This window comes from Mirounga angustirostris, unplaced genomic scaffold (genome assembly GCF_029215605.1).
Source record: "Mirounga angustirostris isolate CCGP_5_RB_7025 unplaced genomic scaffold, mMirAng1.0.hap1 SCAF_4, whole genome shotgun sequence".
Classification (NCBI taxonomy): Eukaryota; Metazoa; Chordata; class Mammalia; order Carnivora; family Phocidae; genus Mirounga; species Mirounga angustirostris.
Genome location: NW_026991712.1, coordinates 154,714,181 through 154,726,850, shown reverse-complemented (window position 1 = coordinate 154,726,850; position 12,670 = coordinate 154,714,181). Strand labels below are relative to the sequence as shown.

The following is a 12,670-nucleotide window of genomic DNA, read 5'->3' as shown; positions in this document are numbered from 1 at the left end:
AACCTAGGGTTCTGAGAGAAGGATTTTTCCCAATTTAAATCTAATAATCTCAATTTGAGGGAAAATCTTGGTTCATATTTCTGCCCCAGCTTCTGTACCTATAAAGGAGAGCCTTTGTCACAGCTTGAAAGCAGACTAGCCTTTTTTGTAGTAACAAAAAAATTTTAATTACAGAAACATAAAGTATTAATAGTAAATTTCTAAGACCACAAAGCATATATGAAATAAAAATTCTAAGTATTTTGAGACTGGAACACAGTCATGCTTAGTTTCATATTTAAGGTCTCCTAAGGAAGTATAATAAATGTTTTTACTGCTATAGTTAGTACTCCTCTGAATAATGAGAGCCAAGAAGACTGCTTCCTCTAGGCCACTGGTAGGATAATTTCCTTTTGTTGTGTTCAACACATACAATAAAACTGAAGACACAAAGACATGAAAGATATGAACAGTTAGAAGCTTTTTTAGATTAATTTTTTATTTAAATTCAATTTAATTAACATATACCATATTATTAGTTTCAGAGGTAGAATTTAGAAGCTTCTTTTTAAAAAGTCATCTCCAGGCTTTTAACCACAGTATATTTGAGACAGACGGTTTATGCAGAACAAAGAGTCATCATCACAGTGCAAACCAACCAATTATTAACAATAATTATAATAATTTTCATGTACTATGTACTTTCTGTGGATTATAACAGATCCATAGGCTTTTATGCAGTATCTCATTTGCTGGCTTACTGCCAAGATGAAGACAGCGTTAACACTTTTATATATCAGAAAACTTAGCTGAAAGCAAAGAAAAATACTTGTTGAAAGTTAAAAGGGAGGGGTATGTCATTCCTGAGTAGTGAAACCAAAAAGAGATAGGCTAAGTTAATAGATCAAAGGGACATCAGAATAGGAATGGTAATACTGGTTTTATCACACCATGTTTCTAGGCTGGACATATATATTAAGCAAAACAAGAGCAAAGACCTAGAGGGACTCTAGCCCAGTATTTTCCAGTATAGTAGCCAGTAGCTTCATGTGGGAGTTTAATCAAATAAAAAACTTCAGTTCCTTGTTCCAACTAGCCACATTTCAATGCTCATTAGCCACGTGTGGCTATTGGACAGCACAGATAAAGAACATTCCCATCACTGCAGAAAGTTCTATTCAACAAATCACTCAAGCAGAAAACCTTTGAATGTATTAAAAACAGCAGCACTCGACAAATGGTTGGTGACAAAAGACAGGTTTCCATGGGCCATAAAAAAAAAAAACCTAGCCAGAGAAAAAGAAACTAATAATAGTAGCTAACATTTACTGGGCACTTCACATAAGCCAGATACTATACTAGGTGTTTTATATGTACTAATTTAATTAACCCTCAATAACGACTCTATGATGTATTTACTATCATTACTCTCATTTTATAGATGGGAAAACTAAGACTCAGACAGGTTAAGTAACTTGCCCAAGATCCAGGATTTGAATACAGGCAGCTTGATCTAGAATCTAGAGCCTTCATTTTTTTTTTTTAAGATTTTATTTATTTATTTATTTATTTATTTGAGAGAGAGAATGCGTGTGCATGAGGCGGGGCAGAGGGAGCAGGAGAAGCAGACTCCCCACTGAGTGCAGAACTGCAGAGCTGGACTCCTGGACTCCAGGGCTCAATCCCAGGACCCTGAAATCATGACCTGAGCTAAAGTCAGACGCTTAACCAACTGAGCCACTGAGGTGCCCCTAGAGCCTTCATTTTTAACCATTATACTATACTATTCCACTTCCATTACATAAAAACTGTATTTAGAATTTTTGCCGTGAAAGAATAAAATTTATTTAAAGTCATCCTTCTCATGTATTCACCAGTCAAGTTCATGGTAAAGAGAGTAAGAAAAATAGTGAAATAAAAAAGACTGTCAAGAAATATATCAAATGTTACTGATAGTTTGATCCCTCTGCACTGAGATAAAGGGCAATTTTAGTTTTCTTATTTAGTCTCTTATTTTGTTAACTCTGTTTTCTAAATGTTCCACAATGAATATGTATCACTTTTATAAAAATATCAAAAATAATAAAAATATTATTTTTAAGCAAGATGAAAATACAATCAGCTTAAAAATTCTTTTTTTTTTTTTTTAAGATTTTATTTATTTTTTTGACAGAGAGAGACACAGCGAGAGCAGGAACACAAGCAGGGGGAGTGGGAGAGGGAGAAGCAGGCTTCCCGCAGAGCAGGGAGCCCGATGCGGGACTCGATCCCAGGACCCTGAGATCATGACCCCAGCTGAAGGCAGATGCTTAACAACTGAGCCACCCAGGCGCCCAGCTTAAAAATTCTTAAGCAGAATATCAAATCAAGACTCATCCATCTCATTCTCAAACATTATAGAGGCCCCCTAACTGATCTCTTAGCCATGAAACTCCCAAGATTAAACCTGCATTTTCCATCCGTTACCCACTATCATGCTAGTCCCTGCTCAGAATCCAATACACAGAGCATAAAATATACTCTTTTTGGCTTTATGAAAGCCATTCCTGCATAACTGCATTACGTTTCCACCTTTATCTACCAATACTATGCTATCAAATCCTCAGTTCTTCTAGGAGAAGCATGGTAGAAAGAGCCCAGACCTCAGAGTCACATATCTTGACCAACACATAATCTCTTAGCCTCAGTTCCTTCAATGGTGATTAGTTATGAAGATTAAAATCTTTTTAAAAATCTCTTTAAGATTTTATTTATTCATTTGAGAGAGAGAAAGAGCAGGAGCAGGAGGAGGGGCAGAGGAAGAGGGAGAAGTAGACTCCCCATTGAGCAGGGAGCTCCATGTGGGGCTTGATCCCAGGACCCTGGTATCATGACCTGAGCCGAAGGCAGACGCTTAACCAACTGAGCCACACAGGCGCCCCAAGATTAAATCTTTAAATAGGTAAAGATCCAGCATACAAGCCTTCAATAAATGGTGGTTTTCTCATTACTATTATTAGCCAAATGGGTTTTTATTCACTGATTCCTCAAAAAGCTTTGCACTTTTACCTCGGTGCTTTATTACTGTTTTGCTTCTTTTTTTTCAGACTTCCTTCCCTCTCTTCTAAAACCCTATTAAAATTCAAGTTATGGGGCACCTGAGCGGCTCAGTTGGTTAAGTGTTGCCTTCAGCTCAGGTCATAATCTCAGGGTCCTGGGATCAAGCCCCACATGGAGCTCCCTGCTCAATGGGGAGTCTGCTTCTCCCTCTTCCTCTGCTCCTCCCCCTGCTCCTGCTCTTTCTCTCACTCTCTCAAATAAATACATAAAATCTTTAAAAAATAAAATAAAATTCAAGTTCTAGTTCAAGTCAACCTCCTCCAAAAAAGCTTCCCTGACTCTGCCAAGCTAATGTAATCTCTTACTCCTTTGAAATTTTATAGCTCATAGAGTTTATTCTACCCAAGTGGTAGGGTCTTAGCTGATTTTATCAGTTCTCTTTTCATGTATGTAAGTCCCAGATCCCCAGTTAAGAGTGCAAACTCCTTCTTACTAGCAGACATTCCATTTTATATATGTCTTTATACCTTTCTGGTATCTGACAAATCACCAGGCTTATATTAAATGCTCAAAAAAATGTGCTAATCTGATTTATGCATTGGGAAGAAAGTCATCATAATAAAAATACTGACTGAACATTTTTGTAGTAGACTACGAAGGCAACAATTTTGTATAAAGGTAGAAAGTTTCAAGTAAGCAGTATAATCTAACTCCATAATTTACTATCACTGACCAAACATGTAAGTCTTAGTTAAGCTGTATGGTTTCTCTCTAGTCCAATATAAATATTAGCAATAAATGACCCTAAGGAAATAGCACTTTTAACTTTTTAAAGTGTCTTACACATAAACCCTACTTAAATATGTATTGACTCAAATAGTCTTAATTGGTTTCATTTGGAAATACAGTCACCTCACTAAAAAAAAAAAACAAGATAATTCAAGTGAGAAAAGTTCAGATTCTGATTACTAGAAAGTGATGATTATATAACCATATTATATATAAAACTAATTCTACTCTAAAAAGGTAAACTAGGGACACCTGGGTGGCTCAGTAGGTTAAGCATCTGCCTTCGGCTCAGGTCATGACCTCAGGGTCGTGGGATCAAGCCCCATGTCTGGCTCCCTGCTCAGCGTGGAATTTGCTTGTCCCTTTCCTCTGCCCCTCCGTTTTATGCAGCGCACGCACACGCACGCTCTCTCTCTCGCACACGCATACACGCGTGCTTTCTCTCAGATAAAAGAATAAAATCTTAAAGAATAAATAAATAGGTAAACTATGTCTTCTCAAGTAAGTGCTAAAAGTTAAGGGTAGATAGCCTGGGGGCATACTTTTATTTTCATTCACTGATTTAATTACTATTCCTCATAAAGCAATTAAGAAAATTAAATAACCACATAAAGACTAAAATCTTTTCTCTTTGATAAATTACTAATTACTAATTTAATAAGAAACAACTGTTCTAACGAACTGCTACTAAGAGTAAAGCAATCTGAGAGACAGAAGGAAGTTGCTTTATTAAATGCAGCTAATTACCAGAAAATTAAGTCTTAATATGTAGAAAAAGACCTACAGCACACTAAACCCCAGCAAGATAGAGTAAGCACGAAATTGTGAATCCCTCTTTTTAGCTGTTAAACATGCTATTCTAACAAGCCTCCAACAATGTTTAAGCTTTCTCGCTGATCCCCAGAAGGAAGGAAAAGCCATTATTACCTAAGGATGTTGGGATGGGAGAGTCTATTCATGAGCTGAACTTCTTTCAGCATGTTTGCCCGGTTACTGCTCAATGTGTTCATCTTAAGAGCCATCACCTGGCCAGAAGCTCGGTGGCGCACCTAGAAAATAAAACAACAAGAACAGAGGTTCAAGGGCAGCAGTTAAATATGAGGTCAAAGTCTCCACATGTAAACATGCCAAGATGTTTTAGTGACAGTTTAGATAAAATAGATATTATTAGGGATGTTTTTCTATAAACTGATCACATTAGGGTCTCACTTCCATTAATGAAGATGCATTTATTCCATCCAAGACCAAAACTGTTTCACATCAAGCTGGCCAGAAAAACATTGTTAATTACACCTCAATAAATGACATCTTTTCTTTTAATACCTTAGAAAAAAATGGGGGAAATTTATTAGGATGGTTCCTTATGGCCAATATTGCTGAGTCTTAGGACACTAACAGTCCTCTTTGTGGAATTTTAAGTGTGCACAGAAAAGATACATGCATAAGCCTTATATAACACTTAAGGGATTATAAAACTATCTTTATAGGATAATAAAGCCACATGCTCAAAATCTCCCCCATATACACACATATATATACATATATATATGAAAAAAAGCACTGCATATTAAATATAGAAAGAAGTCAGTGAAACTTTTAGAGCTAATATTATTGTAAGTCAAGCCAAATTATCTTATAATCATTTAAACATACTCAAGTCAGACACAAAAGCATGGGCCACACCATTCAAACTATTATCCACACACAGAGAGGAAAATCTACTGTTAAGGGCGCCTGGGTGGCTCAGTTGGTTAAGCGACTGCCTTCGGCTCAGGTCATGATCCTGGAGTCCCGGGATCAAGTCCCGCATCGGGCTCCCTGCTCAGCAGGGAGTCTGCTTCTCCCTCTGACCCTCCCCCCTCTCATGTGCTCTCTCTCTCCTCTCATCCTCTCTCTCAAATAAATAAATAAAATCTTAAAAAAAAAAATCTACTCTTAAAACATTCATCCTCTATAGAAGTCAGTCTATTTTACATGTAAAAATATTGTTTTAGGGGCGCCTGGGTGGCTCAGCCATTAAGCGTCTGCCTTCGACTCATGTCACGATCCCAGGGTCCTGGGCTCGAGCCCCACATCGGGCTCCCTGCTCAGCAGGAAGCCTGCTTCTCCCTCGCCCACTCCCCCTGCTTGTGCTCTCTCTCTCCCTCTGAAATAAATAAATAAAAATCTTTAAAATATATATATATTGTTTTATAATTTCAATGCATACTCCACAGGTTTCAAAACTGTAATACTTTACTTGCAAGAAAATTAACTGTTTTCACCCTCTAAATGCCTCAGTAGTAGCAAAATGAGATTACCAGAGAAAATATTTTGTCTTACCCAAAAGAAGCTCAATTATTTACTGAAATGTGGTTTGCTACCAAGAAATTATGAATAAGGCAGTAGAAAAATTACTAAGTACCAACGACCTCATTACTTTCTGGTTAAAAAAAAATCATTTCAGGGGTGCCTGGGCGGCTCAGTCAGTTAGGCGCTGCCTGCCACTGCCTTTGCCTCTGCCTGCCACTCCCCCTCCTCATGCTCTCTCTGACAAATAAATAAATAAAATATTGTATTTGAGAGAGAGAGAGAGCACGAGAGGGGGAAGGGTCAGAGGGAGAAGCAGACTTCCCGCCAATCAGGGAGCCCGAAACGGGACTCGATTCTGGGACTCCAGGATCATGACCTGAGCTGAAGGCAGTTGCTTAACTGACTGAGCCACCCAGGCACCCAAATAAAATTTTTTTAAAAAATCATTTCACGGGTGCCTGGGTGGCTCAGTTGGTTAAGTGTCCAACTGTTGATTTCAGCTCAGGTCATGATCTCAGGGTCATGAGATCAAGCCCACTTGGGATTCTCAGATTCTCTCTCCCTCTCCTGCCCCTCTCCCTCTCTTAAAAAAAAAAAAAATCATATCAGATCTTGCACAACAGGGACTTGCTATGCAAAAAATTTCATCAACCTATGGACTTTCAGTATTCTTTCAGCATGTTATAATTTACCAAGTGGAAGTTTCAAGAGAAAATGACAACCTACTTAACTTTTCAATCTCAAGAAATTCCTTCAAAAGACAATAGCCCTAGAAGTTTAGCATATTTAATACAGGACAGACATCACATTTTATCTTAGAATTCAAAGAAACAATGTTTCAGAGTGGCCAGACAGAAGGGAAAGGAGGAAGCAAAACACTGAGAGCCACAGGAACTCTGGTCAGAAAAACAGGCAGAACACTGGCTGTCTCTCCTCTCTTCTAGATCACTTAGTGAGATTTGGAACCCATCTCTCTTCCTAGTGCATCAATGATTCTGTTGTCATGTACCTCGTGACTGAAGAAAGAGAAGTGGCTTTCCTTTTCAGATCCTGCATGGATAAGTTAAAAGAGACATTTATACACAAAGAACACACTGACAGTAGTTTTCCAACTCTATTTACAGAAGACATCTGTGTTTTAATAAGTGCTCTCCATTCTGAAAGTTACTCTTCTCCTTTTTTCATCATCTGAAAACTATCACTCAGAGATTTTAACAAAATAGTTTGATATTAAAACAATGTGAATTTCAGGGATGAACAACAATCTTGTATTTCAAACCAATCAGGAAAAAACCCCACTTCCTTAAACAAGTGGACATGATGAATGTGTCCATCTGTCTTTCATCTGCATAAAATACTTTCTTCTAGCCCCTCAAATTCTACTTATCTTTCAAGACCACACTCAAATATCCCCTCCTCTCTAAAGCCTTCCTTGATTCTCTCTAGAAACTATTTGTGGTTTCCTTCTTTATACTACCTCAGAAAAACATTTGTAACACCAGTATACCACTTGTTACATGGTTCTGTTTATAACTTTATCCCCACCAGGCTATTAAGCATCTTGAGACCAGGATCTATACTGTATCCATCTTTGTCTTGCAGTGCCTGGAAGGCCTGGTACATCATAAGGGCACAGTGAAAACAATGGTAACAAGAGTTAAATGAGGGCGCCTGGGTGGCTCAGTTGGTTAAGTGACTGCCTTCGGCTCAGGTCATGATCCTGGGGTCCCGGGATCGAGTCCCGCATCGGGCTCTCTGCTCGGCAGGGGGTTTGCTTCTCCCTCTGATCCTCCCCCATCTCATGCTCTCTCTCTCTATCTCATTCTCTCTCTCAAATAAATAAAATCTTAAAAAAAAAAAAAGAGTTAAATGAAACTTCTAACATCCTTTCTAAGGGCCAGTGAATAATTTATTTATCCAGGTGATTTATTTGGGCAGCAGTGGGCCAGGAGTGATTTTCTTTCTTTTTCTTTTATTTTTTTTCGGGGGGGGCAGAGTTTGGGGGGAGGATTCAAACAGAAAAGCAGTATAAAATTTGGTCATAATTTTCTGAAGTTTACTATCTAGAAAGGGACAAACAATAAGCTATATGGCTAGTCAGAGAACAAAGAGAATGAAGAATCAAATACAGCACAAGAGGTATTTATATAAATGTTGATAGAATGAGCACTTAGGCGAAAACTTCATGGGACTTCAGTGAAACCTCAAAAGATTAATAGAGACAGAGGGAGAAGCAGGTTCCCCACTGAGCAAGGGAGCCAGACATGAGGCTCAATCCCAGGACCCTGGGATCATGACCCGAGCCGAAGGCAGACGCTTAACCGACTGAGTTGCTGAGGCGTCCCCCCTATACTGTAGTTTTCATCCCTTTGACTTATTTATAACTAGAAGTTTGTACCTCTTAATCCCTTTACCTATTTCACATACCCCACCCACTTTACTCCCCTAGCAACCACCATCTTAACCTTTCTTTTCTTTTTCTTTAAGATTTTACTTATTTATTTATTTGAGGGGGGAGCGGGAGGAGATGGACAAGAAGACTGCACTGAGCATGGAGCCTGATGTGGGGCTCAATCCCACAACCCATGAGATCACGACCTGAGCCGAAATCAAAAGTAAGAAGCCTAACTGACTGAGCCTCCCAGGCACACCATTAACTTTTATTTTCAAAGATATTTAAAGATATTTCTCTCAAGAATCTTATTAATAGGGGCACCTGGGTGGCTCAGTTGTTAAGTGTCTGCCTTCGGCTCAGGTCATGATCTCAGGGTCCTGGGATCGAGCCCCGCATGGGGCTCCCTGCTCAGTGGGAAGCCTGCTTCTCCCTCTCCCACTCCCCCTGCTTGTGTTCCCTCTCTCGCTGTGTCTCTCTCTGTCAAATAAATAAAATCTTAAAAAAAAAAAAATAATAATCTTATTAATAGTAACAGTGATCTATGTGTAGAGGACAAACTTAAGCAGAAATGCACCTTCTCTTTACTCTGAAAATCTAAGTATATTTGAAGGTAATTAATTTTTGTAGTTTTGATAACTTGGAATGAAGATCCTCCTGCATTTAGGCAGGTTCCCCATCTTTTGTGGACCTCTATATTTGATGGTACTTTTTTCTTCCTTTATCACCTGTAGTCCATACTTAAAAAAAAAAAATCTATCAATATCTATTAACCTTGGGGCGCCTGGGTGGCTCAGTTGGTTAAGCATCTGCCTTCGGTACAGGTCATGATTCCAGGGTCCTGGGATCGAGCCCCACATCAGGCTCCCTGCTCAGCAGGGAATTTGCTTCTCCCTCTCCCTCTGCTGCTCCCCCTGCTTGTTCTGTCTCTCTGTCAAATAAATAAATAAAATCTTAAAAAAAAAAAAAAACTACAGGGGTGCCTGGGTGGCTCAGTCATTAAGCATCTGCCTTCAGCTCACATCATGATCCCAGGGTCCTGGGATCGAGCCCCGCATCAGGCTCCCTGCTCAGCAGGGAATCTGCTTCTCCCTCTCCCTCTGCTGCTCCCCCTGCTTGTTCTCTCTCTCTCTCTCTGTCAAATAAATAAATAAATAAAATCTTAAAAAACAAAAACAAAAAAACTACAGGGGTGCTTGGGTGGCTCAGTCGTTAAGCAGCTGCCTTTGGCTCAGGTCCTGATCCGAGCCCTGAGTTGGGCTCCCTGCTCTGCAGGAAGCCTGCTTCTCCCTCTCCCTCTCCCACTGCCCTTGATGTGTGCCCTCTTTCACTGTCTCTCTGTCAAATAAATAAAATCTTAAAAAAAAAAAAAAAAACTACAGCATAGGGAATATAGTCAATAATATTGTAGTAACTTCATATGGTGACAGATGGTAACTACACTTATTGTGGTGAGCCTTTCATAATGTATATAATTGTCAAACCACTATGTTGTACATCTAAAACTAATAGGTCAACTATACTTCAACCAAAAATTTAAAAATAAAAACACTGGGGCACCTGGATGGCTCAGTCGTTAAGCAGCTGCCTTCGGCTCAGGTCATGATCTCAGGGTCCTAGGATCGAGCCCTGAGTTGGGCTCCCCGCTCCGCGAGAAGCCTACTTCTCCCTCTCTCACTCCCCCCTGCTTGTGTTCCTGCTCTCGCCATCTCTCTCTGTCAAATAAATAAGATCTTTTAAAAAATAAATAAATAAAATAAAAATATTAATATAAAGATTAAGACCTCAGGACACTTGGGTGGCTCAGTAGGTTAAGTGTCTGCCTTCAGCTAAGGTCAGATCTGGGATTGAGTCCTGCATCAGGCTCCTTGCTCACCCCGGAGCCTGCTTCTCCCTCTGTCTGCCACTCCCCCTGCTTGTGCTCTCGCTCTCGCTCTCTCTCTTTCTAGCAAATAAATAAAATCTTAAAAAAAAAAAAGATTAAGACCTCAAAAAATTAAAAATAGATTGCCATATGATCCAAAAATTCTACTTCTGGGTACATACCCAAAAGAATTGAAAGCAGAGCCTCAAAAAAATATTTGTACACCCATGTTTATAACAGGATTATTCACAATAGCCAAAATGTATAAGCAACCCAAGTGTCCATTGACAGATGAATGGATAAATAAAATGTGGTATACATATATGATGGAATATTATTATTCGGCTTTAAAAAGGAAGGAAATTCTGACACATGCTGTAATATGGATGAACCTTGAAGATACTATGTTAAGTGAAATAAGCCAGTCGCAAAAAGAAATACTGTAAGCTTCCACTTACTTGAGGTAGTTAAATTTATACAAACATAACGCAGAATAGTGGTTGCCAGAGGCTTGGGGAGGGGAGGGATTTGGAGTTGTTTACTGGGTACAGAGTTTCAGCTTTGCAAGTTCTGGAGACTGGAAGCACAACAATGCGAACTGAACTGTACACCTAAATATTGTTAAGATGGTAAATCTTATTATATGTATTTTACCACAATTAAAAATAAATGAAGGGGGGCGCCTGGGTGGCTCAGTTGGTTAAGCGACTGCTTTCGGCTCAGGTCATGATCCTGGAGTCCCGGGATCGAGTCCCGCATCGGGCTCCCTGCTCGGCAGGGAGCCTGCTTCTCCCTCTGACCCTCACCCCTCTCATGTGCTCTCTCTCTCTCTCTGTCTCAAATAAATAAATAAAATCTTTAAAAAATAAATAAATAAATAAATGAAGGGAAGAAAAGAAAGAAAAAGAAAGAGGGAGAGAGGAGAAGATTAGATTGGTATTTCTCCTTGACTTTTTTTTTTTTAAGATTTTATTTATTTATTTGAGAGAGAGAGAATGAGAGAGAGCACATGAGAGGGGGGAGGGTCAGAGGGAGAAGCAGACTCCCCGCTGAGCAGGGAGCCTGATGCGGGACTCGATCCAGGGACTCCAGGATCATGACCTGAGCCGAAGGCAGTCGCTTAACCAACTGAGCCACCCAGGCGCCCTCTCCTTGACTTTTAAACTCATCTGATGCTACCACAGGATCTCTCCAAATCCACTTTCTTTTTTTTTTTTTTAAGATTTTTTTTTTTATTCATGAGAGAGCGAGAGAGAAAGGCAGAGAGAGAAGCAGGCTCCCAAGGAGCAGGGAGCCTGATGCGGGACTCGATCCCAGGACCCTGAGATCATGACCTGAGCCGAAGGCAGACGCTTAACCATCTGAGCCACCCAGGCGCCCCCAAATCCACTTTCTAAATCAGAACATAGCAGAGTGGTGAAGTGCTTGAGCTCTGGAGAAAAGCAGACTGAATGCAAGTCTGTAACGCTTAATTGATTAGCATGACTTCTCTTCAAAGTCTTCTGTTGTAAAATGAAGAGTAATAGTCTCACAGAACTGCTATGGAGGATAAAATAGTGTTATGTTAGATGAATGAGATAATGTATATAAACTACTTAACACAGTGCTTGGCACATAATAAACATTCAATACATAGCTATTGTTTTTGATAAAAATAAGAAACTATATGCTCATAAGAATTTGGCATATCAGGTGAATTTGACATAATACAGAAAATGCATATAATTTTATGTGAAACAGTAATAATATTCAAATTTGTATAATGCTCCCAAAATTACTTATTTATTACAAAGGGGAAAATATACTTTTACAATGGAAAGATCTGCTGGCTATTACCTTAACCAAGGGTTGGTCGCATTTAGCATTACCAAAAGTGAAGCACCTGGCATTAGCAACCTTCTGATGTAATATACTTGCTGAAATGTTTAATTCAAATCTAATCATAAGAAAACAATTAGACACATCCAGAATATCTGTAAGATAACTGAACACTACTCTCCAAACAAACAAAATGTGGGGGAATATTCTAGATTAAAAGAGATTAACAAACACAACCTCTGAAGGGGCACCTGGGTGGCTCAGCCGGTTAAGCAACTACTCAGGTCATGATCCCAGGGTCCTGGGATCAAGCCCCACACAGGGCTCCCTACTCCATGGGGGAGCCTGCTTCTCCCTCTCCCTCTGCCTGCCACTCCCCCTGCTTGTGCTCTCTCTCTTTCAAATAAGTAAAATCTTAAAAAATAATAATAACCCCTGAAATGAAATATATGAAACCTTTATTTGATTCTGGGTCCAAAAAAGCCGTAAAAAACATT

General features: G+C 39.4%; 1 protein-coding gene across 8 annotated transcripts in view; it reads right to left on the bottom strand.

The window, feature by feature from the left end:
• The window catches only part of TESK2 (testis associated actin remodelling kinase 2), a 156,983-nt gene that overhangs the window by 68,122 nt on the left and 76,191 nt on the right, over positions 1–12,670 (bottom strand). For 7 of the 8 annotated variants that reach the window (XM_064589251.1, XM_064589252.1, XM_064589253.1 and 4 more), the window contains one exon: positions 4,735–4,856. In XM_064589251.1, coding sequence (XP_064445321.1) covers positions 4,735–4,856 — 122 coding nt within the window. Of the gene's footprint in view, positions 1–4,734; positions 4,857–7,108; positions 7,133–12,670 lie in introns of those variants that run through there. The other variant, XM_064589254.1, reaches the window with a different exon arrangement.